Here is a 22548-nt window from a genome sequence, read left to right as displayed (position 1 = left end):
GCCATATCCTTCCACTGACCGCTGCGGCACACCTGCACCAGGGTAAACCTCCGCCTACCCTGCTCCTGCTTTACAGGTGAAAATAGAGCAAAAGGACCGCTAGTCTTTGACTTTATTTATTTTCTGCTGTGTTTTACTTGCATCTATTTGAAAGACTGAGTGTAAACACAAAAAAATAAATAAATTTATGTGCTGGAATGTGTAGAAAATAGGTTTAAATATTAAACAAATTTCTTCCAGTCAGTGAATGTTGCATATAATTACATTTTTGCTTGATGCATAAAGTTAAAAGGTTAAAACTAATAAAACAAGTTTTAAAAAGGGACTTTTCCATTTGATTACATTTTGTATGATGGATTATGTAGAAAAAGTAGAATTGGGCTGAGAGATCTATCGCTTTATCACCTATTCAGGTTGTAAATCGTTTTTTTAAAAAGTAACTAAGTAACTAAGTAATTAATTACTTTTGAAAATAAGTAATCAGTAAAGTAACGGGATTACTTTTTTGGGGAATTAATTAGTTACTGATTACTTTTTTCAAGTAACTTGACCAACACTGACGCACACACATACATATACTGATACTGATAAGCACTCACTGACGCATCACCCTCCCTACCCCGGATCCAACGCCACCTCCAACGTTTACCTCCCCCATGATGTGGACATCGGGTCAGCTGGAGGCGCAGTCGAAAGATTGCAGCGGTCCCAGAGCAGATGTACACACTGGAACTCTTTCCCATGTTGCTGTCTGTGTTTATTGTGTTATGGTGTGTTGATACCTGTGCATTCCTGTATTATCCTTTTGTGTTTCACATTTCAAGGTTTTTTTTCCTCGCTACCTGGCCTGACCTGTCTCCCCAATGTAATGTTTGTATTGTATGTACGGTCACCAAGGTCTGTCATCTCGGTTGTGGGCAAAAGACCTGCAACTGACAAATAAAGGCTCTCTCATCTTATCAATATATTACACACAATTAAAATAAAAGTCCCCCATTCAGAATCTGTTCACCTTAATTAAGACTAGTAATTAAAAATAGAGATGAAAAAGGAATATTTGTTTTAATAAACAGCTGACATTACCTGAAACAAACTGATATTTTCACATTTTATTTATTCATAAGGCTAATTTATGTCTAAGTTCTTATTCTGTTGATCTCTTTAAGGTCGACGTTTGACATAAGCAATTAAACAAAACCACATAACCTTTAACATTTTAATGATTCTGTTATACAGACGGGCTTTTCTTTAAAAAAGAATAAAAAGAATAAACATCCACTGAGCTTGCAAAGCATGCATGAAGATATGTACATTTGCATTAGAACGTTTCCCCGCCCGTCACAGCAGCTTTCGAGAGCAGCGTCCCTTCTGTTCAGTGCACTAAACCCAAATCTCCGAGTGTACATGCTGCACGTTTATGGCTCGTTTTCTTTAACACACAATCCTTCACTCTCGTTTCAAAACAAACAGTATCGTTCACATCTCTATATGTTACCTTAATATTCTTTCATGCACATTTTTAAGACATTGAAGTAATCATAAACATCTCTAAGAGTTTGACTTTCTCTTTCTGCTACAGTCTGGTCTGCAGGCTCAATACTGGCTGAACAATCCTTTCTGTGGCATCCATGAGCTTATTTTCCTTTGCAGTGACTCAACCGAAGCATAAGAAAATGATCACAGAATTATAAGTAAACATTATGCTGGAAATAAGACATTAACACTCTGTTTTTAAATTGAAAGTGTAAATATATATATTTTTAAGTGTGATGTAATGTTTTGAATTATGGATGGATACTGATAAGGATGTAATGATTTATTTCTGATAAATCTCTTGTAAGGTCTCGAGTTCCTTAAAGGTGGAGAAACAAAACTCATACAGTAACCAGAGTTCATGACACTGAAACTTTTAAGTGGCACTTTCCCGGTCGCGGTGAACGTGCAGAAGGCTGATATCAGAACGTGAGCTGCATTTGTGGATATGAACAAATACAAACTAAAATGGCTGAAGGTGTAAGGCAGAAGTTTTCCCCTCAGTAGCACAACGCTGGAGGACCCAAAAATCCCTCCATGTTCAGGATCGGAGATCCTGTGGAGAAATAAAACAGCACAGTAGGAATCGTCTGGAGTTTAGTTCAAACTCCAGACGATTCCATTCTGAGCTGAAGAAGCTTCTGATAGGTTTGTAGAGTCCATGTGAGTAAATTGGTGGCACAGCTGTGGATGCATATAAGGCAAAACACAGAGCCTGTTTCTGTGACATGGGAAAAATCAAGAGATGTCAACCAAAACACCAGGAAAAGAACTGTGGAGCTCCATAAGTGTGGCTCAGTTTTGAATACAATTTGGTGCCATTTGCAATTAAGAAATACAGATAGTTTCTCTCTTTACTCTTAAAGTTAACAAATATGTTTTTTATATTTATCAATCTAAAAAAATAAACATTTAGTCTGATTTGATGTTACAATTAAAAAAGTGTTTGTGTTTTGATCTGAAGAGTAAATATCTGGTTTCAACTGTATATTTGATGATTGTCAGCACAAAGAGGGAGAGAGAGGAACAGAGAGGGAGATGGAGAACGAGGACAGAACAGAGATGAACAAGAGCAGGTGAGACACACATGTTAGTCAAATGGTTGTTTACCAAAAGTATCACCGTATCATAGGTCCTCATGTATCTCGTACCTAGTGTTTCTTTTTAGGTTTGTTATTTTTCAAATTCTACATTTATTAAGTTATGGAGGCTTGTTCGCACAACAAGGCTAAATAATTATATAAACTTTTCTCAATCTAAATAGTGGACTTTGGTAGAATTAAAAAAATAAGTGTAGTGCAGGTCTATGATGATTTTTAGTGCTACTATCATCTAGTTCTGATTGTGGTTCTGTCTTGGTTAAGTCCTCAGTAGTCCTGATTTTGAACTGTTGTAGTCCTGTTTTAATTCCGGATCAGTTCTGGGTCTGGTTGAATTGGGGTTTAGTCCTCGTGTCTTGATACAGCCCCGATTTTGTTCTGCCTCGCTGCTTAATTAAAAAACTAGTTTAAGGTGTCCTGCACATGTGATATATATTTTTCCCTATATGAAGTCATTCTTTTTTGAACAAAACTCAAAACAGAGCCTATTAATCTTTCAGTCATTTCTACACCCCCCCCCCAAAAAAAAAAAAAAAAATCCCACATGCATACTACCCTTTAGGGCTAAGCCCTGGGTGTTTCAAATGTCTGGCTCCACCTCTGGTGCAAAGCTGGAAATCTAAAAACTCTAATAATAATAATAATAATAATAATGACAATAAAATGAACTGTATATCTTCATATTTTGTGTCTGTACGCTCATTTAAATGGGAATGAAGAGTCAGAATCATCAGACTGAGCAGTCTGAAAGAGCGACAGCTGAAGCGAGTGTGTCGGGTGTGTTTGGGTTTGTCTGATGTCAGTGGGAGGAAACAGACCTGCCAAAGACTCTCGCGGAGAGTAGAACTGCCCATCAGATAAAGGACCTGGACCCAGGAGAGGAGCCCTACTTGTATCTATGATGGACTGATGTCCTGAAACACAGAAGGATGAAGGAAGCAGGAATAACTGCATCAGCAGGACATCAATGAGGTTAAAATAACATAACAGCGGTGAAATAACTTTCATTTATCAGGTGAGTAAACACATTTGCAGATTTTGTTCATAGCATATAATTATTAATAATTACCTGTGAAATAGCAACAGGAAGCTGATGCATTACACTTTTTACTCTAACATTATTATAAATAATTATAATATTAACTTCTTATCCCATGCTCTTTTATTTTAAATAAAACAACTGAATAAAATTACTCAGTATGTAGCTTTGAATGTTCACCAGCAGGTGGCAGTGTTTCACCAGAGCGCCTGCTGCTGTTCTTTATCGTTTTCTTGTTTCTTTTTCATTCTCCACTCAGAGGCTCTTGAGTCATAGTACTTGTTTTTTCACATTCTTTTGCTAACTTAAAGGAAGGTTTTAAAAGGAACCTGTAAGGTAAACGATCTGTTGACAGAGATCACAGCAGTGACAGCAGCAGTGCTGCAACAGTAATGAAGGTGCCTTTTTTATTATTAGCTCAATTGAGACTCACTGTTTTCGTCTTCGATCTCCTGAGGCAGGACCTTGAAGTCGAGCAGCCACGTTTCTATCCAGGCCAGAACGAAGGAGATGATGGGCAGCAGGTACCCAAAGGCCCCCTGACTCAGCAGCTACACAAGAAACACACACGTCCCAATATGAATATGTAATTCTACACAAAGCATACAAAATCTGACCATTTAAAATTTAGAAGGTGCAAAAACAAATATTTATTATTGTTAAACAGCAGCAATTACAGGTTTTCCTGTACAGGAAGTTTGCTTCACTTCCTTAAATCCTCATACATGTATGCATCGCCATCGGGGAATATGGAGCAAAGACTGCAGAGGAAAATTAACTCCAACAACAAACTGTCCTCTAAGAGGTTTTTGTGTGTGGACATTGACACCAATACTAAAATAAATAAAGATATTATTAGAAGTAAAAAAACTAAAGTCAGTGCAACATTTTTGTTACAAACAATGAAAATATTAGATGTTGTCAGGTTTCTTAGATCAAAGCTTTAAGTACCACCCTGTTTTCTGAGGTGCTGTTAAGGTGTGTGTGTGTGTGTGTGTGTGTGTGTGTGTGTGTGTGTGTGTGTGTGTGTGTGTGTGTGTGTGTGTGTGTGTGTGTGTGTGTGTGTTTGAGATTTAGATTACGGATCAACAAGTATGAAATCACCACTTAGCTACCAATCAGTTCTCTGGAAAACTGCTTTACAACAAGTACCTGAAAGATCCCTTTGGACTGCTGTGCCATGGATAGTGGGAGGATCTTTCCATTGATGAGCATCAGTAGTCTAATCAGTTTAGATTCTTAAATTCAACTTCATTCTTTGACTTTTCCCATTTGTCTGCAGAACAATTTCACAACATTTTGAATTCCTCTATAAACATTAATCTCGTTTTTTTCTTTTGTCTGCAACACTTGTCCCTAGCATGTCCTCGTCCATGAAAGCATTTAATCTTATCTGAGCAATTCCTCTTGGTCTCCTGTGTCACTGCTCATCATTCGACATGCTTTTCCCAGTATATCCACGGCCATTTTTGTATTTATGCTTGTATTTTCTCCCAGACTGGTAAACATCAACAGAGCTCAGCAAAAGAACTTTTAGTTCCTATTTGAACTTTATTAATACAAGTGTTTAACCTTTTCATGTTTATAGTTTTATCTTTCTTTGTAAAGTCAGCTGTTCTGCTGCTCTCTATGTGATTGGTCAGATGCCCCCAATGCCACCCCTTTCATGTAAACAGGCTAGTAGCTAAAATGGGAAACCCTGGTTTACCTTATAGAGTTGATAACTAGCGTCATGTGATCACTTAGTCTGATTGACAATGTTGGGATAAGTTAATCAAGATAACAGAAAGATTTCTTGAGTATGATGAACAATGAATTTAACTCCTAAATGTGACTTCCTAACACAGAATGTGATGACGTCATACGCTTTGTACTTTGATGTGTGGTGATTGGAAGTGTCTGTGTGGTGCAGCCTGGACAGACCAGACCAGCTGCACCACACAGACACTTCAAACCTCACCTGAGGACAAAAAGCACAAGAACAACAACAAAAAAAGAAAGAAAACAAACCTTAGAAACATGCAGGGTTACAGGAGAAGCCAGTCGTGCAGAGGTGAGCCTGTGCGAGTCTGAATTTAACTCCTATTTATGACTTCCTACCAAAGAATGATGATGGGAGAATTTCGATTTATTTATTACGCATTAGTTTTATGGGTCTGTTCCACTTAAGGTCAGATTGGTGTCTATGAACCAAAATGAGTTTCACACCAAGACTAAACTCGTGTCATGGTTTGCATTATGCAGTGGTTACAGTGGTGACACTTATTAGACTCTGAAGTCTGTGCACCAGTTTTTCAGGGTCCTATAGGTGCAATTGTTGCGACCACTGTAAATGTGACACCATCACAGAAAAATTGTATCAAATCAGAAGAAGAAAGAGAACTCTAATATGATGGCTGCACACCAGCTGGATCATTATAACAACATCACATCACATGAGTAACTTCAACATGACGAGACTTCAAGGACTCCAACAATGTTCATACAGTGAGGATAAATAATGTTTTTTTTTATTATTTATTATAAAAAGGACACAATATAGATATATAAAATGCAGCCAGAACTCCAATAACTAACATGTCCATTAATTTGACACGTTGATTTATATATAATTTCTTTTTCTCTCTTAGCTTTTCAGCTCCACATTTTTGCCATTTCTTCCACACTCAACTCTTTTCTACAAGCTGAGCACACAGTGAAGGTAGGGGAGGGCTGGTGGCATTAAGAGATTTGATTGGGCAATCTAGGGGCCAGTTAGTTCTTTCCTTTGGTGAAAGTTGGGCTCTTCAATTCAGCATGGTACAACTCCAAAGATTCTGCAACATCAAACCCTCTGTCTGCTAATATTACATCCAGTTACAAGATGAGCTTCCCGACCCCCTGAACTACAGATGCCCTACATGACTGTTAGGACAACTTATGTATTGCAAGTATGCAGTACTAAGAATAACTTGATGTTTCTGACTTTGCATTATGAATTGTTTATCCACTGACAAACATTTCAAGTTCTACTAAATTAAAAGACAATTTGTGGTAACCTGATTAGGATTCAAAAAGAATAATTAACAACACTTCTTGTAATGGTGTTAAAATCAGCCCAGCTTTTATTTTCATATGCAAAAAGTAAAAGCAAATCAGCCAACATACTGGACACATAATTGTCAATTATACTGTCACCATTGTTACTGGTATTGAAAGCTTATTGATAATTTGTCCAAGTAAGGAATGCCCTCTCACAAATGTCATGTGACAACCTCATTGGCTTACGGAACTGTGATGTCACACACATTTAGAATCTTACCACCACTGTGATCCTTCGATCCTTTGATCCTAAAACCTATAAATAGGGGTGAGACGCAAGAACTTTTAGTCCGTTATTCGCAGCATTTATGTTTGCAGCATTCAAACGAACGTTCGCCAGAGAAGCCCTTTTTGGATCCTTTTCAGAGTCACTGTTAACAGATTCCAACATGTTTCCAAGAAAGCAGAAAAAAAGAGAAAACGTAAAGCCCAGCGCTCCTCCTTGCAATCGAGAAGACGATACGCAACTGCAGAAGATGTGCTTGGAAGAAATGCATGAGGAAAATCTCATGAACAATCACAATACGCGACACCCGCCCCAGCCAGAGTACACCAATTACATCTGGGAAAGTTTTTTTAAACAACGAACGGAGATTATCTCCGTATTACTGAGAGAGCACTGTGAGAGAAGGACCGCTGAAGCAGATAAACTGTTCAGACAGCTTCTCGATAAGGAAGATATTATAAAGGAGAAAGAAATGGAACTCCTAGACATGCAGGGAAGGATCTTTGAGCTCCAAGCAAAGCTTAATAAAGTACAAGAAAAACCAACAGAAGAAATCCTCCAACAGAAGAAAAACGAGAAAGAGAGGGAAAAAAAGATTCAGGAGCTGCAAGTAAAGCTGGATGAAGCTCTGCAAAAAAATCAAGAACTCCTCCAAGAGAAGAAACAACTGGTCATAAAACTCCAAGGCACTGAGATAAATGAAAAAGTGCTGAAAGGAAGGGTTGAGTTTCTTCGAAAGAAAGCGCAACAGACCATGAAAAAGGAAGATATGGATTGCAAGCTTCAGGACAGCGAGAAACACAAGGAAGCCTTGCAAATAAAGCTTGATGAAGCTCTGCAAAAAAATCAAGAACTCCTCCAAGAAAAAGAACAAATGGACATAAAGCAGCGCAAACTGCAAGGCATGGAGGGAAAGTACAAAGCACTGCAGGCGAAGCTTGATAAAACACTGAACAAAAATAAAGAGTTGCTTCAAGAAAAAAAGCAACTAGAAATTAAACAGAAAGAAACGGACTCCAAGCTTGAAGGCGTGGAGGAAAAATACACCGCGCTGAAAATAAAGCTTGATAAAACAGTGCAAAGAAATAAGGATTTCCTACAAGACAAAGAACAATGGGAAATAAAGCAGAAAGAAGATAAACAAATTCTCCAGGACTTTGAGAGGAAAAACCAACAACTGCAAGACCGTTATAACCAACTGAACTCCAAAACAACTGAGCTGGAGGGGGAAAAGAAAAAAGTGCAAAAACAATGCTCAGAGATGCAGAGTAAGCTCAGTGACATGCTGAGAAAAAACACAGAACTGGAGAAACTTTCCAACAACTTGAAGTGCAAAAACACTGAGGTGCAGATGTTAAAGCAGCAAGTAGAGAAAACAAACAAAGACCTGCAGTGTACACTTCAAGAACTCGAGAGAAGTCAGCAGCTACAAGACGCACACAACAAATTACAACACAGTTATACAGAGATGCACGAGGCAAAGCTTATGCAGGAGGCCAAATGTAAAGAACTGAAAGAAAGGCTGGAAGAAAAACAAGCCAAATTAGAAGAAGTGGAGACAACATGCAGGAAACTTGAGAAGGAAAACACACAAACAATTGATGAGTTACGAACCCTCATCCTAGAGAAAATAGTGCTCGTGGAAAAGATCACGGAAAAGAAGAAAAAACGCTTCCGCTTCTTCTGGAGAAAGAGCACTCCTGCTTTTTCTACTTTTTCTACTTTTCCTTCTGCTGATGTCACCCCGTCTTCCTCCTCCACCGTTGCATCGTAATTTTCACCTTAACTCCTAACACCTGCCCCATCTCCCTCCCCCCCCCCCCCCCCCCTCTCTCTCTCTCTCTTTCACCCTCACCCCCCAACCAGTCCCGACAGTTGACTGGCCCCTCTAGAGCCTGGTTCTGTCATAGGTTTCTTCCTTTAAAGGGAGTTGTTCCTATCCACTGTCGCACCCAGTGCTTGCTCAGAGGGCATAGTTGGGGTTCTCTCTCCTCTCTTTCCTCCTTTCTATCCCTTTCCTTTACCCTCTTCTTTAACCCCCACCCCTCCCCCCTTTTCTATTCCCCCGCTTTTCTATTTCCTTAATAATTAAATAATAAACACAATTGGCTACATTTTAAATGTGTCTGATCAACGTCTTCATTCAAGAATGAATTGTCTTTCTCACGGAGTCATGTGTATTTTGTGTTTTCCTCGGGCTGGTGATCCCCGCGGTCGTTCAGCCCCGGAGTCCAGAGTTTTAGTGTTTTAATCACATTTAGTGTTACATTTTAGATCACCACAATAGGATATCCATAATTTAGGATTCAGGCATTTGTTTTAGTTCAATATCGTAATCATTCTATGACTGAGTAGTTTACAGAAGCTTCAGTCTGCACCAATAACTTCTGTTGGAGCTATTTGTTCTTATTTTTTATTATTTTGAAATTAGTTAAAGTTTGTTGTTAGTTTACTTATATTTTGGGGTTTATTTACAAGTTTATTTGTAGGTTAATATTTGTTTCAATGTTTTGTTTGTTTGATGTTACCTTGTTAAATTAGTCAGTAAAAGCTGTAGGGCCATTTTGTTTCTATAAATAAAGAGACTGGTATAGGACCAGCATGCACTGGGGTGAGCCTATGGTTTTTTTTACTAGAGCAGGAGAAGCAGCAGGACGTAACTAAAAATGGATCTTGTTATTGCTTGCCAAACTGGATAAAATAAACCATAAAAACACGACAACAATCAGCTGTCAAACTGTACAAGAAGTTCACAGTAATGTAAAAGAAGTTATATCACTTTATTTTTAAACGTACGCACTCAGGGTCAGGACTGAAGACACTGATCGAGAAAATACTCTAAATATAAATATTCACCTAAACATTCAAAATTATTCAATTGCATGAAAAGAAATATGAACTCTCTACAATACTGGCTTCTGATTGCTTGAAAAAGCAGGTGCTGAACTTCAGAAGAGCTAAAGCTGCAAAACTGTGTAAACCCAGAGTGGATGCTGCCCTCTGACCTTTCAGAAGTACGATCTTTTTATGAAGACACAGAGGCAGAGTTATTATTCATCACTTTAAAGATGATATTCGTTACATGTTCTTCACTCGTTGTCTAGTAAAGTCCAGAGAATGAGACACATGATTTCAAAACATACAGCTGCATGTTAGAGATCACAGAGTTCTTCAGTCTTATGAGAACTCATGGAGACTAAATGTCAGACACATCAACAGTAAATGTCGTTCCTCCCCCCATGAGTTTGTGTCCTCCACACTTGTTTACACAAACATCTGAGGTTTGAACAGTGTGCAAAACCACATGTTACAAAGCTGCTGAGCTACTGAATACTGGAATATTTCATTCAATATCACCATCTGACCAAAGGACAAACACAGAGAGGATTAGAGCGCCAAACTTTGTTTCAAACTGTTTCAGAGTTTAGAGGCAAAAAGCAGAATTTCTACCTGGACAAAGAAATCAAAGCAGGAGAAAAACAAGCTTTTTACATTTATTCAAAGGCATTATGTGAATGTACTCTGAGCCACAGCCTCCTAAAGTAAAGACATTTGATCATCTAAACCAGACAGAGTCATGTTTTCAGCAGTGTCTGTATCCTCCATATAGACCATGCCATGGTCCACCTAGGGTGACCAGGTGTCTGACTTTATGTGGGACTACACAGCGCTCAGTCCTTGTTTCCCTGTGCCACACATACATTGAGCCAATGTCCAGTTTTTTTATTGACTCTAGTTTCTGTCGATCGCTAGGCCCACAAAACAACCCTGTACAGGAAGTAGATTTCATCTCTCTGATAAAAGGAGTTCTAATCCCTGATCCTATGAGTCTGACCCAGTAGATAATATTGATATGATCATATTTATGCCTTTGTTGTTCAGGCACGTGCAGAGGGGGGGGGGGGGCTATAGGGGCTTGAGCACCCGCCCCTTTCCTGATGGGTGCCCAAAGTGCCCTTTTGTTGAGGCAACTTTTTAAAAAAAAAATTCCTTTTGTGTGCGTGCGTGCGGAGTCCTGTCTGTGCCCCTCAACAATAATATTTAACTATTAATCACAGTTTTGCTAAATAAAAGGATCTGGCTTGCATCAGTCACATGATCACATTTAACCAATGATCGCCCTTGACGACAGAACGCGCTGGTTACGAGCTGGGAACGAGCTCACAAAGAGCACGCGCATTTTTAGCGGTCCGGAGCTGTATGAGAAACACAAGTTAACTCAGAGACACAGACTGATGCGACAAAACCAGTAAGTAGGTGTACAGCGTACACTGTAGTGTATAGCACACAGGAGTATTGGCTTATTACGTACACGTTGGTAAGCTGTCTTGTTGCAACTGACGAACTGAAACAAACGAGCGTGCTGTGTGTGCAACAGCGCGACAAACATTACCTGTCCTTTTATTAACTGCACAAGTTGTGCTGGTCACAGCTGCTGGCTACCTGTGTAAGGCTGTCATGGGTCTGTAGCTCTGTCACCGTTTTAGGGAACATATTTAGTTTTAAAGTATTTAGAACATATTTAGTTTTAAAGTAAGTTTCCGGGCTTTTCCTGCCTTTCTGGAGGGATTATATTTCACTAAAAAACGATCTAATATGCATGTCCACATAATAATTATTATAATTATAATATATTAAAACACACACGCTGTATTTTAAAGAACATACATTAAGAAGCAGATTATATTAGATTTATATTTTAAATAAGACAAAAGTTGGATTTTACAGCAGTAAAATTATTGTATCTCTACAGTTTAAACATGTAATAAGCTTTGCCCTGCACAGAGTGGATAGTGAAACAAATGGAATAATCATAATGACATTATTTCATATTTATTACTTCCCCATCCAGATCCCTCAGGTCATCTGGATCCGGTCTTTTATCAGTTCCCAGAGTCAGAACCAGACACGGAGAAGCTGCATTCAGCTTTTATGCTCCTTATATCTGGAACAAACTCCCAGAAAGCCTCAGATCAGCTGAAACACTCAGTTTATTTAAATCCAGGTTGAAGACTCACCTGTTCTCAGCTGCATTTGAATAAAGCACCAAATCCACACTTTAAGCTTAAATTTCAAAACTTACATTTAACTACTGATTTTATCTACTGTTCTGATTTTATCTGTTTTGATTTTATATACTGTTGTTTGTTTGTTTGTTAATTAGTTAGTTAGTTTATTTGCTTGTTTTATTCAATTTTAAATCATGCTTTTTATTTGTTCTTGTTTCTAATGTCTCTGTAAAGCACTTTGAATCACCTTGTTGTTGAATTGTGCTATACAAATAAACTTGCCTTGCCTTGCCTTGCCTCCTCATTGCTTTATTATTGTAGCTCTAGTAATAAATAATAATGTAAGGATTCTGGATCAGCACCATGATGCCCATAGTATATACAGTATTCTGAAGAAGGTCTAAAATGTCACTGTGTGTGCGTGCATGTGTGTGTTTTATTTAGATGGATTTTAAAAAAAAATATTACTCATGATATAACATTGTCCAGACATGCCTAGTAAGGACATGAGGAGGAAACATATCTATATTTAAACATATCTATTTAAACATATCTATATTTACATATCTATATTTACATATCTTTATTATTGCTAATATTTACTGCAATATATCTATATCACTAAAGCACTTCTGGATGGATGCAAACTGCATTTCGTTGCCCTGTACCTGTGCATGTGCAATGACAATAAAGTTGAATTATATTCTATTCTATTCTAAACAGTAGGAGCTGTGTGAGGCTACTAAAGGCAGGGCTATAACATTTTTCTGTCATCATTTTATTATAGATTAAGTGCAAGAGTTGTTAGGTGTGGATAATTAGATTATAGTTTATTGCAATAGCAAGTTGTGCCTTGTTCTCACATAGCAAGTGGAGAGTGATATATGAAATGATGGGATGGAAGGAAGAAGAGAAGCAAAGAGTGATTCACAGGCAGAGCCTAAATTATTTCTCACAGTTTTTTGTTGCCTTATGGTTCCAAGCGCTGTCACCAATCTTTGCATTTTGTTATTATCTCATGACACTTGTTTAATCAGCTACCATCTCTCCTATGGACTTTTTAATGTCTACAGTCTCAGATCAACATAGCCCTGCCCTTCCCATATTAGATTCTTGATGAATGTGTGTTGTTGTTATTCAGCCTGGTTCAATGTGCCCCTTTTTAACTTTGAGCACCCGCCCCTTTAAACCTCTCTGTACGGCCCTGTTGTTGTTTCACAAAGGGTTAAAAACATTCACAGGTTGGACTGTGGTTCTCCTTTTAGCGTCTCTGCTGGAATTTTAACTGTGAACCTCTTAGATCCAAACTTCTGAACTGCTCATCTCACAGAGGACAAAAGGGAAGAACCCCAAATCTCTTCTTCACCTCACCCTTTCTCCCCCCTTCCCTCAGTGGACGTCACATCTTCATACTTGGGCCAATCAGGTTGTTGACATTTGATCATCTGATGTCCACCCACACCTCATCTCTCTCTCTCTCTCTGACTCACAAGATTTAACACAAAGTTTAAACTTTAAAATCACTTCATTACATTTTCTTTGTTATTCTTAACACAGAAAATTCACATTCAAAAACTTAACACAGAATAAAACAGAGTAGCCAGTAGTGGGACATGGTTCCAGCAACTCTGATGGTGACGGCCCGTTTGAAGCTGAAGCTCCGGCACGTGTGTCAAAAAATCAACACACTGCTTCAGAAACGCTGTGCTGAGGCTTGGCTTGTCTGAACAGAGTCACGTGATCAATGACGTCTGAAGCTTCATTCAGCACGTCACTGCTTCAGTACCTGATTCAATGATTTATAAGGAATTGAACCATTGGTGGGATTTGTGCTGTGTTTTGGTGATTTTGTGAGAGCGAATCAGTGTGTGACATAATTATAGACATGGAGCCAGGAAGAGAGGACGCTCTGCCTGTTCCTGAATAAAAACCAGTTCATCAGCATTTCTGCTCCCAGGTCTAAAATGTACATAAGAAATATGATGTACACATAATTATAATGATATAACTTATAGTATATTATATATAAACGTACCAGTCTGCTGGTTAATTACATAATCAGGTGGAGGCAGTGACCTCACAACCTCCTATAAGCTTTAAGTTAAGGTTACTTTATTTATACCCACAGGTAAATTTGCTTTACAGAACAATGATAGCATTTGGCCTCCCTTCACAAACACACACACCTAATGAAACCTGACAAAACACATATTTTAATTAAACAAAGTGAATCAAATCAAAAACAATTCTTATTGAGTTCAGTGACAGCAGCAGGGACAAAGCTGTTTTTATAATGCTTTGTCCTGCATCTTGGAACTAGAAACCTCCGTCCTGAAGAAAGAAGCTAAATCCACCCCGTAGAGGATGGGAACCATTTTTAAGGATTGATTAAGCCATCTGTGGTACCTGTTTAGAGTACAGGGAGTCTAAACAGGCCTGTGACTCATCTATCAGACGACTGGACCATCTCACTCACTAATTCAGTCAATTTTTCTCTGTGACAGAGGTCTGACTGAACCATGGCACCAAACAAAAAGATAAAACAGACTCAATAAAAGAACAAGAAAACAAAGTTAAAATCTTTCGCTCAATGTGGAAATGAGCAAGTTTCCTGAGGCAGTAAAGGCACTGGTGACCCTTTTTACAGACCGATTTGCAATAAAAGTTCAGTTTTTCATTGATTATGGTCCCAAGATATTTATATGATTGCACTTGCTCTATTTTCTGACCTTTAATTAAAGTGACTCTGTGCCCATTTAGTTGCTTCCTAAAATCAATAACCATATCTTTTGTTTTAGATATGTTCAATTGGAGATAAGACTCCTCCCACCACTGAACAAAGTCATCAATGATTGGACCGTGGTGAGTTTCACCCTCTTTCAGTAAGCTGACAATAACAAAGTCATCTGTAAATTTAATGATGGCCCTGTTTTCATATCTGCTCTGACACGTGTTTGTAAAGAGAATGAATAATAAGGGCGATAAGAGACCCTGGAGGAGAAGCTGTGGAGGAGAACACTGGGTCAGACAGAACCCCATTTATTCTCACTCTTTGTGACCTGTCAGTTAAAAGATCTAAAATCCAGCAAACCAGGTTTTTCCTGATTTCAAACTCTTCTAAAAGTCTTTTCATTAAAATATGGGGCTGTGTTGTATTAAAAGCAGAAGAAAAATCAATGAAAAGAAGTCTTGCAAAAGTCCCTTTACTCTCTACATGTTTAAGAATCAGATTTAGTCAAAAGCGCGTCCTGCACTCCTCTGTTGGGCCTGCACGCAAACTGCATTGGATCCAGCTGATATTCAATCTCTTCCATAATCACATTTCTGATGATTTTTTCAAAGACTTTCATGACAACTCAGGTGAGGCAACAGGCCTGAAGTCATTCAGGACGTTTGGACGACTAGATTTAGGGACATGAACGACGACAGCTTCCTTCCAAAGCGAGGGCACATTTTGTATTTGAAAGAATTTATTGAAAATAAGCTGAAATTTAGGACTGAGCTCTTTAGCACAAGATTTAATTAGGCGGCACTAATGTTATCAGGGCCCTGGCTCTTGTTCACATTAACTGTATGAAAGGCCTTTTGGACATCGCTGAGTTCAGTGATGAAGTGTTGAGTATCTTTCAGTTTCTGTTTCAGTTCAGAAGAACTAAAACGAGCATCAAGCATATTCAAATCTCTGTCTGGCTTAAAACCGTCTACAATGATCTGACTGCTGCTCTGGGGATTTTGAAACCCTGATATGGTTTTCATACAAGTCCAGGCAGACCCCAAATTTTTTGCAGCAAATTTGCTTTCAAGAAGGTTTTTGTAGATCTGTTTTGCTTTCAAGAGCTGGATTTTCACGTCTTTGGTGACTGCCTGAAAGTCAGTAACAGCCCCCTCTTTAAAAGCCTGTCTCTTTTTCCTTGAACAGGATTTGATGCATTTGGTGACCCATGGCTTATTGTTAGGGTACACTTTAGCACGCTTAAGGGGTATAATCATGTCTTTACAAAAACTGCATATGAGCTAACATCCACCAAAGCATCAAGACTGAATAAAAACTTCCCAATCTGTCAATTGAAAACATTCCTGCAAGGTAAGCACAGATTCTTCTGACCACATGATTGATTGATGATAACATAATTTTTTCACCCCCCAAAAATTTATGTTCAAAGCAACATATCAGCCCGATATCACACAGAACTGTCACATGACATCAAACACAAGCTGTCAGCTCTGCAGAGTGGGCAATCATAATGAAGCAGTTCATTATAAGCTGCAGACTCAAGCTGCTCTTCATATATTTGTCCACCAGATGTCACCAAAGAGGACTGTGATGAAAGCTTCGAGTAATGAACCGTTTTTCATTACAAGCTTGGCCAACTGACTACAATCTACAATAAACTAATATGGCTTTTCAATCCTCTCTTCAATCACTTGGTACCACCAGGAACCTTTAAATGGGCACTCAAGCTGCCTGGAGACTGTTTTGTCGTGCACATCAGAGAAACCACAGGTAAGACAATCTTATCCAAAAGGTCAGTGTAACAGTATTGTTTTCCACCAGCTTAACCAAACTTCCCACACTAACTGAAATTTCTTTTCCCAGGCAAACATTAAACAGCAGCAGCTGGAAAACTGGAAAACCTAAAGCCAAATAATCAATAAGACATAACAAACTTTTGTATGAGTGAGTATTGATAAACTGAGCAGAATTAAAGCTCAGTGAAACCACATATAAGTTCTGGTAACTGGCACATATTTATGTTTAATATGTTGTTTTATATTTTGATCAGTTTCAGGTGTTTGTGCGACTGTGTTAACCATCAGTAAAACCACATATAAATCACACTTCTGTGTTTAACAATTACAACACTTGATGCTGTTTTTCTGATTCAGGATTATGTGTGTGATGAGTTGGCCACACAGTTCTTATCTTTCTGCTTCAGACACACACAAAACTGCCGAGGTTGAAGCTGGCTTCAGTCTCTTTCTACCCCAGGTCTCACCACATTTCCAAAATGTAAACTCTGAGTCTCATAAGAAATGTGGTTCAAAAAGATGTGCTGATCTATGAATGCATCCTTACTGAAAGCTAAAGATGTCCAGCAGACAGAAACAGCAGCTGAATGAACAGTTATCATGAGCGAGTGTACAAACACTATCACAGGAAATAACAGAAATAAACTGTAGTTTCCATTTATACCTGTAGTATTTTTTCAGCTCCATGTCATCTTCCAATATGTCAAAATATGATTTCATTGTATCTTAAACAAATACAAACTTCTTTCTTTTCCCAGAATTTAGACAAATGAACAAAAAATAAATGATTATTTATTTAGGTATTAAAATAGGAAAAATCAGTTTAAATTAGAGTACCATTAAAACAAGAAATTAGCACAGAAATGCCAAAAGACAAAAACAGAACAATAAAGTGTCTTTAAAAATGATTCAAAAACAGTTGTAGGAGCAGTTTTATGAACCATGTTCTGTTAATATACTGACTAACCAGCAGCAACACTCTGACTCAGTGTTTCCATCTGTGTTTATTTCCATCTTTACAGTCAGGCAGAAACATCTCACAGCAGCTGGAAAAACCAGTGAGCACACTTTAGAGGAAAAAAGTGAAAGTTTATGTTCAACTGTAAAATATTCTCTGTAATGTAAATTGTTCTGCTCTCTGACAAACCATCAGAGGTGCAGCACGTGTATCATTTGGTGTTTGAAGCAGAAACAAAAGCAAAGAGTTAAAGGAAGACACATTTGAAGAAGAAGGAAAATGAAAACAAGACGTCACTGAGCAACAACCTGACAGAACGAGAGCCAACAGTTTACTATCAGAACTGAGGCTGATCATTAACAGGGAGCAGCAGGTAACAAGGTCATCAGCAGTGGAGGAAAGTATGGAAGTAATACTCAGCTTCATATTTGAAGATACTCGAGTATCTTAGCTGCAGGTCTGGAACAATGGTTTTATTTCCTTTCCCATTAAACATCTCACACAGCCCCTCATCTGTGACCCTTAGCAAACCCACTGGATATCTACCTGCACATGAAGGAGATCAGATCAGTTCCATCTAGACAAGCTGTAACAGGAAAATGCTGCTTACACTTTGATGCATCACTTTCAGTTTGTCATATAAGACAATATATCAGATTGAGGCATTATTTTCCTGCAGTGAGTAAATCTACTTTGTACTTTACTCTTTTCTTTTAGGTAAAGGCTCTAAACAGTACTTGTACACTGTGGAAATCCCATAAGAACGTCTCCTGAACTCTGAAAAATAACAAAACAAAGACTAAAAGGAGGTCATGGGTGCTGATGATGATGCTGATGATGAAGAGGAGTAGCATGCATTTAAAAAGTGACTGATGTCCTAGAATACAACAGAACAGTGTCTCTACAAACTTATGAAAACATGACAGTCTTGCATTAGTTTGTATTCTTATGATTTCAAAAAACGAGGGAAAAATCTCCTTGAAATGCACAATTCCTTTTTGTTATTTCTTAGTGTGTGACGTATTTTATTGGCTTTATGATTGGTGCAAACAGTTTCCTGATTCATAATGGAAATAGATTTTAGACACAGGAGGAACACGCAGTGATCAGCAGGAGCAGCTTGGAGTCCAGTCTTCTTCACACTGAGGAGGGACATATATGCAGGAACAGTTGTCATAACTGTTACAACCACCAGATGGCGAAAGAGTCCCACTGCAACTTTAAGCCATGAAGGATGTGTCTTGATGTTTGCTTGTGATAAATCTGCTTTATGTGAGTCTTTTTCAGAGAGTAACAGTAACATGTCTGATTATGTCTTTAATCAGTAAAGTCTCGCTTTGCTAGAAATAAATCAATAATAAAATTGTAAACATGCAGCTGTATGTTAGAAGTCAAAGGGTCCTTAAGTCTTCTGTAAATTGACGGGGATCAAATGAAGGACACAAGTATCTGTTCTTACTCTAATAAATGCTGCTTTAATATCCAACAGACTATTTTCCTTCCTCATCAGCAGCAAACAGCTCGACTGCGTCTGTGCATTTGTGTCCTCCATACTTGTTTCCACAGACATCTCAGGCTTGATGCCACGATGCAGTGTAGAAACCTGACAACCCTCTGACTCATGTTCAAATGTTCAAGGACATTTCTCAGGATCATGTATGACCCCTTTTTGACATTTGGACTTTCATTAATAATATTTGTGTTTCTGAGTCATTTTTGTGGAGACTTCTGTCCAACGTAGTGTCCAAATGAAGCCTGAAGCTTTTCTTCACCCTCTTGTCAGATGGTCAGCAACAAAACTCTGTTCCAACCAATGTCTGATAAGAGATGAGACACAGCAGCTGAGCAAATGATCATTTCATGCTGAAGACATCCTCAGACAGAATTAAATACATACATAAACACAGCCTGGTGCCAATAACACAGCTAATGACACTGCTGTATCACTGGCTTTACTGATTAAAGACCATATCTGAAGGAAATCTTTGAACACAACAGAAAGTGACCTTTTAAACCTGCGACACTGATGCTGCATTCAAGGACCATTAAAAACATTTTAAAGGACTTAAGAACATGAAGAAAATGTGACTTGTTTCTCTGTAATGAAGCTGTTTTAGTGAAGAAAGTTGAAAGGTCACAGAGCGACTGCTGAATCTTCTGCTCTAAACATGAACTCTGAACTTTGTGATGCTTCAGGAGGAAAACTGCTTCAGTTATTCTCTCAGATTAGTTTCATATTTTCTGCATCAGATTTGAGTGAGATCCTGGAATGAAGACAGAAGAAAAGACTTTGTTCAAAGTTTGATTTATAGTCAAACCTTCCAGTTTATTCACACAATAAAACATCAACACAATATATGAATTCATTCATTACAATCACAGTTTTTCCTCATTTGTTTGATGATTTTGACAAAAACAAACACAAACACACACACATGGTCGGCCATACTCATAAAGAGAAATGTCGACATTTTTCAATACAAATATTCCAGAAACATTTAGAGGATAGAGAAGTTTACATTTTCATTTGGAGAAATATTTTAGTAAATCAAAATGATGATGAGCAGTGATAGCCTCCATAAACAGTCACAGGAAAGATCTCCTTTAAAAACTCAGAAACATCAAGAGAACAACTAGAAGATGTGGAGGTACCACCCATAATGTTTGACTGACAGCTGATCTCTGTGCAGAAATGATGGAGAGAAAATAAAATGAAACTAAAATACAGATTTAAACCCACAATATGAAAGACTTCAGTCTATTTGAGCTTAATCAACTCAGCAGTGGCTCCATAATCATAAACCCCCAGTCCAGCATAGAGCGGCTGAGTGAATGTGGTCTGGACTCTGTGGAGGAGAGTCATGGTTTCAGAGACGCTGTAGAAGGACAAAATACCTGCTCTGTGATCCAGGTACACTCCTACTCTGGAGGAACGAGGACCTGAGACACGAGTTTGGATGTTGTTGTACCAAAATGTAAAACTGTAGTTGTTACAATCTAATGACCAAGATTTGTCATTATGTCCAAATAAACATTCATTACCTCCTTTTCTGCTGATATTCTTGTATGCGACTGCTACATAAACTTCTCCCCCTCTCCACTCCACCTCCCAGTAACAACGTCCAGTCAGACTCTCTCTACTCAGGACCTGCCAACATTTAGTGAATCTGTCTGGATGATCAGAATAAGACTGTCCAAATAAACTGAATGTTGCTTTTCTGTTCCCCTCTGATAATAACAGCTGTTTGTATGCTGTGTTTGGATCCAGTGTGATTTCACATGAATATTTTAAGAATCCAGCTCTGGTCTTTGGCTCTGCTGGTGGATCTGACAGTAAAACATCCAGTTCAGTGACTGTCAGTGAGATGTTTGTCCGTTCCTCTCTCAGAATGTCCTGTAGTTTATCTCTGACCTCTGACACAGCTGCTGTCACATCCTCAAAGTAGCTCAGAGGACGGATATTGATGCTGGATGAGTCTGTAGACTCACTGAGTGCTGACAGTGAGGGGTAGTTGTGTAGAAACTGGATGTGATCCTCTGTGTGTGAGAGCTGCTTCAGCTCAGCATCTTTCCTCTTCAGCTCAGTGATCTCCTGCTCCAGCTTCTCCTGAAGCTCTTTGACTCGACTCACTTCAGTTTCCTGCTGGGATCTGATCTGCTGCTTCACATCAGAGCTTCTTTTCTGGATGAGATGGATCAGCTCAGTGAAGATCTTCTCACTGTGCTCCACTGTTTGATCAGCAGACTGATTGATGGCCTCCACCTCCTGTTGAAGCAGCTTCACATCTTTCTCTCTGTCCTGGATTCTCTGCTGGATGTTTTGTCGACTCACCTCCAGCTCTCTCTGCCTCTCAGTCCTTTCTGCTGCAGCTGAGACTGTGTCGTGGCCTTTATGTTCATCCACAGAGCAGAGATAACAGATACTCTGCTGATCAGTACGGCAGAACATCTTCATCACCTCATCATGACGAGAGCAGATGTTCTCTTGGAGCTTCTTGGAGGGCTCCACCAGCTTGTGTGTTTCAAATGCGGGGGATATAAAATGAGGCTGAAGGTGTTTCTCACAGTAAGATGCCAGACAGAATAAACAGGACTTGAAGGCTTTCATTTTTCTTCCAGTGCAGACATCACAGGCCACATCTTCAGGTCCAGCATAGCAGTGATCAGCAGGAGCAGCTTGGAGTCCAGTCTTCTTCAGCTCCTCCACTAAATCTGCTAACATGGTGTTTTTCACCAGGACAGGCCTCGCTGTGAAAGTCTGTCTGCACTGAGGGCAGCTGTAGATTTTCTTCTTTTCCTCTTCATCCCAGAAGCTTTTAATACAGTTCATGCAGTAGCTGTGTCCACAGGGAATAGTCACTGGATCCTTCAGTGGATCCAAACAGACTGAACAGCAGAATTTTGTTTGATCCATTTGATTCATGTGCTGTGCCGTTTCACCGTCTCTCAGTGACTGTCAGACAGTTTCACTTCCTCTGAACAGAAACAACCTCTGTGCTCTGAAGGGAAACAGATCTCTGCTCTTGTTCACCTCCTACAGGAAATGAGGCTCACCAGCAACTGCATTTACACCATGTTGTTTAGACCCATCCTGATACAGACACATCTGTGAAGGGAGGCACTAAAGAAATATTCTTACAGAGCGACCAAGAGCCAATCACATGATGCAGGGTGTGGTATGTTTGGTTACATCATGCAGTAACAAGTCTGACCCAGTTAAAGGTTAATAGTTTAACTTTACTTGGATGTTTGAAATGTGACAGTCAACACTCAGCGAGTTCATTTTATATTTCAAAAAGTTCAGCAAAGTTTAGGATGCTGTGATGAATAAAAATAAATCAAACTTTATATTTTGACATTTTCTAATCTTAGTTCATTCTCACACTTACAGAATGATGCATGGGAACAACTGACTCCACTAAATCAAACCTATGTTCAAATGAGATTATGATCATTAAATAGTAACAAATATTTAAATTTAGCAACAACAAATGCAGATCGGTCCACAGTGTTTACAAAACAAACAAACAAACATTATTTTGTAGTCTTTACTGTGCGCACAGTCACAGTGG

The 22548-nt window shown here is 38.8% G+C and overlaps 2 protein-coding genes across 3 annotated transcripts in view; both read right to left on the bottom strand.

Annotated features, from left to right (window-relative positions):
• Nucleotides 1-1786: 1786 nt before the first annotated feature.
• The window catches only part of stard3nl (STARD3 N-terminal like), a 62563-nt gene continuing 41801 nt past the window's right edge, over nucleotides 1787-22548 (bottom strand). Inside the window, exon 9 of the mRNA XM_085377830.1 lies at nucleotides 1787-2089. The gene's annotated coding sequence lies outside the window, so the exon portion shown is untranslated. The remainder of the gene's footprint in view (nucleotides 2090-22548) is intronic.
• On the bottom strand, nucleotides 20015-21923 carry LOC146612916 (E3 ubiquitin/ISG15 ligase TRIM25-like). 2 transcript variants are annotated; one of them, XM_085376957.1, is made up of 2 exons: nucleotides 21108-21890; nucleotides 20291-20400 (listed from the first exon to the last, which is right to left on the bottom strand). In XM_085376957.1, the coding sequence occupies exons 1-2, from the start codon at nucleotides 21888-21890 to the stop codon at nucleotides 20344-20346; spliced, it is 840 nt and encodes a 279-aa protein (XP_085233083.1). In that variant the 3' UTR covers nucleotides 20291-20343. The 2 variants fall into 2 exon arrangements, with proteins under 2 accessions (XP_085233082.1, XP_085233083.1); XM_085376956.1 differs by having other exon boundaries at nucleotides 20015-21923.

The sequence above is a fragment of the Diplotaxodon limnothrissa genome, linkage group LG18 (assembly GCF_057381915.1).
Source record: "Diplotaxodon limnothrissa isolate DT_005_m linkage group LG18, D_limnothrissa_male_GT1.1, whole genome shotgun sequence".
NCBI classification, from domain to species: domain Eukaryota; kingdom Metazoa; phylum Chordata; class Actinopteri; order Cichliformes; family Cichlidae; genus Diplotaxodon; species Diplotaxodon limnothrissa.
Note: the sequence above shows the minus strand (reverse complement) of the source record. Positions and strands in the feature narration are given on the sequence as shown.